At 32.3% G+C, this 4018-nt stretch overlaps 1 protein-coding gene across 1 annotated transcript; it reads left to right on the top strand.

The window, feature by feature from the left end:
• Window positions 1-321: 321 nt before the first annotated feature.
• LOC107805281 (WRKY transcription factor 72A-like) lies at window positions 322-3089 on the top strand. The gene is made up of 5 exons (XM_016629283.2): window positions 322-598; window positions 714-851; window positions 1095-1472; window positions 1574-1687; window positions 2202-3089. The coding sequence occupies exons 1-5, from the start codon at window positions 410-412 to the stop codon at window positions 2916-2918; spliced, it is 1536 nt and encodes a 511-aa protein (XP_016484769.1). The 5' UTR covers window positions 322-409; the 3' UTR covers window positions 2919-3089.
• The last annotated feature ends 929 nt before the right edge of the window (window positions 3090-4018 follow it).

The following is a 4018-nucleotide window of genomic DNA, read 5'->3' as shown; positions in this document are numbered from 1 at the left end:
TAGAATGTTTAATAAGAGAATGTGGGAAACTGTTGAGGGTATTCAAGTAATTTGACACTGTAATATATTGAGAAGAGGATGCCCAAGAATGCCAGACTACTGACAGTTCCTAACACTTTATTAGTCTTACTGGTATTATTCTTTTTAATTTAATTAATTTGTTGCTACTTAATTAGCTTGTATTGATGAGTCTAATTTAAAAAATGCAATTAAAGTCAAAACTTAGATGCGTCCTTAATTAGATGTCCAATACTATACTTCTTTGAGATGAGGGAATTGACTTTGGTGCCTCAAAAGCAGTACAAATTAGATAGATATAATTATCTAAGATAAAAGAGAAAGAGAGAGAGAGATATCAAAAAAGAGGCTGCAGCTATAGCCAAAGTTTTCTTGTTTTTTTTGTTCCAAAATGGAAAACAACAAATCTGAAAATGATGAGATGGAAATTGATCTCAGCTTAAAGCTTGATTCTCGAGAAGAAGAAATAGAGCCATTAAATGAAGAAAATCAATCATCAGAATTAGTGAATGCCAAAACACAAGGAAAAGACCAAGAATTGTCAAAAGCTGAGACATCAGGAAGCTCAAAAACAGAAGAGGTACATATTTCATCAATATTCTCTTTTGTAAATTCTCACATTTTTCTGCATGAAGTTGTAGTTTCTTGATTGCTCTTCAAGACTAATGTATAATGTTTTTTTCTTGTGTCATCAGTTATCGTTGTTACAGACGGAGATGAACAAGATGAAAGAGGAGAACAAGTTTTTGAGGAAGGCAGTTGAGCAAACCATGAAAGATTACTATGATCTACAAGCAAAATTCGCCATAATTCATCAAAATAATCACGACAAGGTACGCATGAACTTTTGCATCAATAATGCTATAGAGTTTAATCATGGTATGGAGATTAATTACCTGTTGTTATAGGTCAACTTTACCTAATAGCGTAAAAATTCTTTATAAGCCAGTGCATAAACTCCATGCCAAATAGTCTCATGAGCTAAATTAAGCTTGATATCTAATTATAATCTAATTCTATATGATGCTAATTACTATTGTTCTTTTTTTTTTTTTTAATATTTTGGCTATGTATAGGATCACAGAAATTTTCTTTCACTGAGTGGAAATGATGATACGACAGAAGGGCTGACGAGGAGTCCAAAAATCTTGGATATTAAGAATAGAAGTCTATCACAAACATCACAAGAACTAGATGATATTATGGATGGTGATCAATTAGGGTTGTCATTGACATTGGTTAGCAGTAACAGCAGTATTACTACAAACAAATTAGTGGAAAGTACAGAATTAGAAGAAAGAAAGGAGAAAATTAAAGAAGATAATGCTGCAATTACTACTCAGATACAAAATAAAGGCAATTTGCAGGGAGGATTAACAAGCCATGTGACTACTGCTTCTCCACCAAACAGAAAAGCTAGGGTTTCAGTCCGGGCTAGATGTGAATCAGCTACTGTGAGTTCAACATATACTAACATAAATTTTCGATTTTTTTTTTTGTTGTTGTAATGAAAAAGAAGACATGCAAAAATAAATAATTAAATTCATATTTTTAGATGAATGATGGATGCCAATGGCGGAAATATGGTCAAAAAATTGCTAAAGGAAATCCATGTCCTAGAGCATACTATCGTTGCACGGTGGCGCCCGGATGTCCGGTGAGAAAGCAGGTATGATGCAAATTCTTTTTGGATTTAACTTATTTATGAAATTTGTCACTATTATTAACTGTAATTTAATCTGTTGTAATAGGTCGTGTGTTAGATTGCTAATTTCACTTATCATGGACAATTACTTTTAGTTACTTCCTTCATTTCAATTTAGATAACACATTTTTCTTATTAGTCTGTTCCAATAAGAATGTTACATTTCTATATTTAGAAATAATTTAACTTTAAACTTTTTATTCTACTCATTTTACCCTTAATGCGAAGCTTTTGCCCCTTAAACTTTTAGCACCACATGTTTCAAAAGTCCTCTTCTTTTTTTTCTTTTAACTTTGTGTCAAGTCAAACTACGTCATCTAAATTGAAACGGAGAGAGTATCTTTAGGTGATATGGTAATGTAAAAGCCAGGATATATAAGTAAACTATTTAGAGAGAACTATTGGAATTCAAACAGTGTTTTAATTTAGTTACTATGAATCATATGTATATATCTCTAATATTAGAATTTGTTATCAGGTGCAAAGATGTTTAGAGGACATGTCAATATTGATAACAACATATGAAGGAACACATAATCATCCTCTTCCAGTGGGTGCAACAGCAATGGCATCAACAACATCAGCAGCAGCTTCCTTCATGTTGGTGGATTCAAGTATTAACCCTCTTCTTAATGGAAATATTAATCAAGCAGTTAATTTCCCTAATTACCATAATAATGCTCCTAATTATAGTCATCACATTCCAAACTCTTCTTCCTCTTCTTCACCTTATTTTTCCAATTTAAGAAACAACATCCTTAATTCTAGTGATCCCAACATACTTCTTGATCTCACCAAGAATATTTCTAATGACCATCATCATCAATTTCCCTTTGTAAGTTCTTCTTCAAACTCATCAGCAACAGCAACAGCAAATCACTTGAGCCAATATTCTTGGATGCCTAAATTACCAAGCAATAATTATGATGGGAACAGTAATACAATTGTGAACAACCTTTTTACTGGTCCTAAATTACAAGGCGATCATCATCATCATCAAAATGGTAGTAGTAATCCTATATTGGCTGAAAATATGAGTGCCATTGCTACTGATCCTAAATTTAGGGTTGCTGTCGCCGCCGCTATTTCTTCACTCATTAATAAAGACCAAAGCCATCCAATTAGTACTACTATGCCTTCTTCTTTGGGAGATCATGGCGAGAGTAATGGTGGCTCTGTTAGGCATTCCCAATGAAAATCACAGCACACAGATTGTACGTTGACTACGGATAAAAGATTGAATGATACTTCGTAGGTTTTCAGCCGATTTAAGATTTAAACTTGATGGATTTTACATTTGTAGTTTCTAAGATTGAACTTATTGTAATAATTATGGTTCATATATAATATTTATCAAAATTTTAGTATTTTTTTACATACATACTGCACAAAGGTTACATCTGCATTTGAACTTGAGCGAGAGTAGTACTAAATGGGTGATCCTCTCGTGTTACATTTTTCATTTATTTTTTACATAGTCAATGTTAATATTCAATTGTCACGTAATTAAGTTTGTCCAGGTCCAGTGACATTTATTTTTGACTTTTTGGTTTAATCAAATAAGTATCATTTTACTTTCTTTTTGTAAGTCACCCTGGTAGAGGGTTTCCATGTGAAGCATTGACTGATGCAAAACTCAAGGAGTTGGATCTTTAAAAGGTTTGTTTAGCACTTGTGTTAGTATAACACAAAATATACTAATTAATCAATCGTCCACGAAAATAAGTCGCGAAATTGTCTTAATTACTGTAGTATTACTACAGAAATCAAGAAATCGAACTATACATGCGTGTAATTGATTAAACGTTTTCTTTACTGCGCTTTACCGGCTGTAATTTGTTATATTGTCCTATATAGTTATGCTGAAAATTTATATGCACTCGGTATTTATATCAAATTAAGCAATCTAACTTTAGCAGTTAAAAATTAAAATAAATATATTACTTAATTATGATTAACTAATAAATATCTGGATGAAAGCTACTTTTTCCTTTTTATTGGATGAAAGCTACTTGTTTATATTTCTTAGCTATGAATGCAACCTTATCAGCTCGTATGAAAAAAAACTCGTGAATGCAGAAATTATTACCTATATAACTTTAACCTAAAACAACAAATAACAATTACCCAGTAAAATCCCACATAGTGAAATCTGGGAGGGTAATGTGTACGCAGACCTTACTCATGCCCTGATAGGGGCAGAGAGGCTGTTTCCGATAGACTCTCGGCTCAAAAAGACGAGGGAAAAAAATAGTCGAAAAAATATATAACTTTAACCTAGTCGAAAAGATATTA

This window comes from Nicotiana tabacum, chromosome 7, assembly GCF_000715075.1.
Source record: "Nicotiana tabacum cultivar K326 chromosome 7, ASM71507v2, whole genome shotgun sequence".
Taxonomy (NCBI): Eukaryota; Viridiplantae; Streptophyta; class Magnoliopsida; order Solanales; family Solanaceae; genus Nicotiana; species Nicotiana tabacum.
This window is presented reverse-complemented; position numbering and strand designations above follow the sequence as displayed.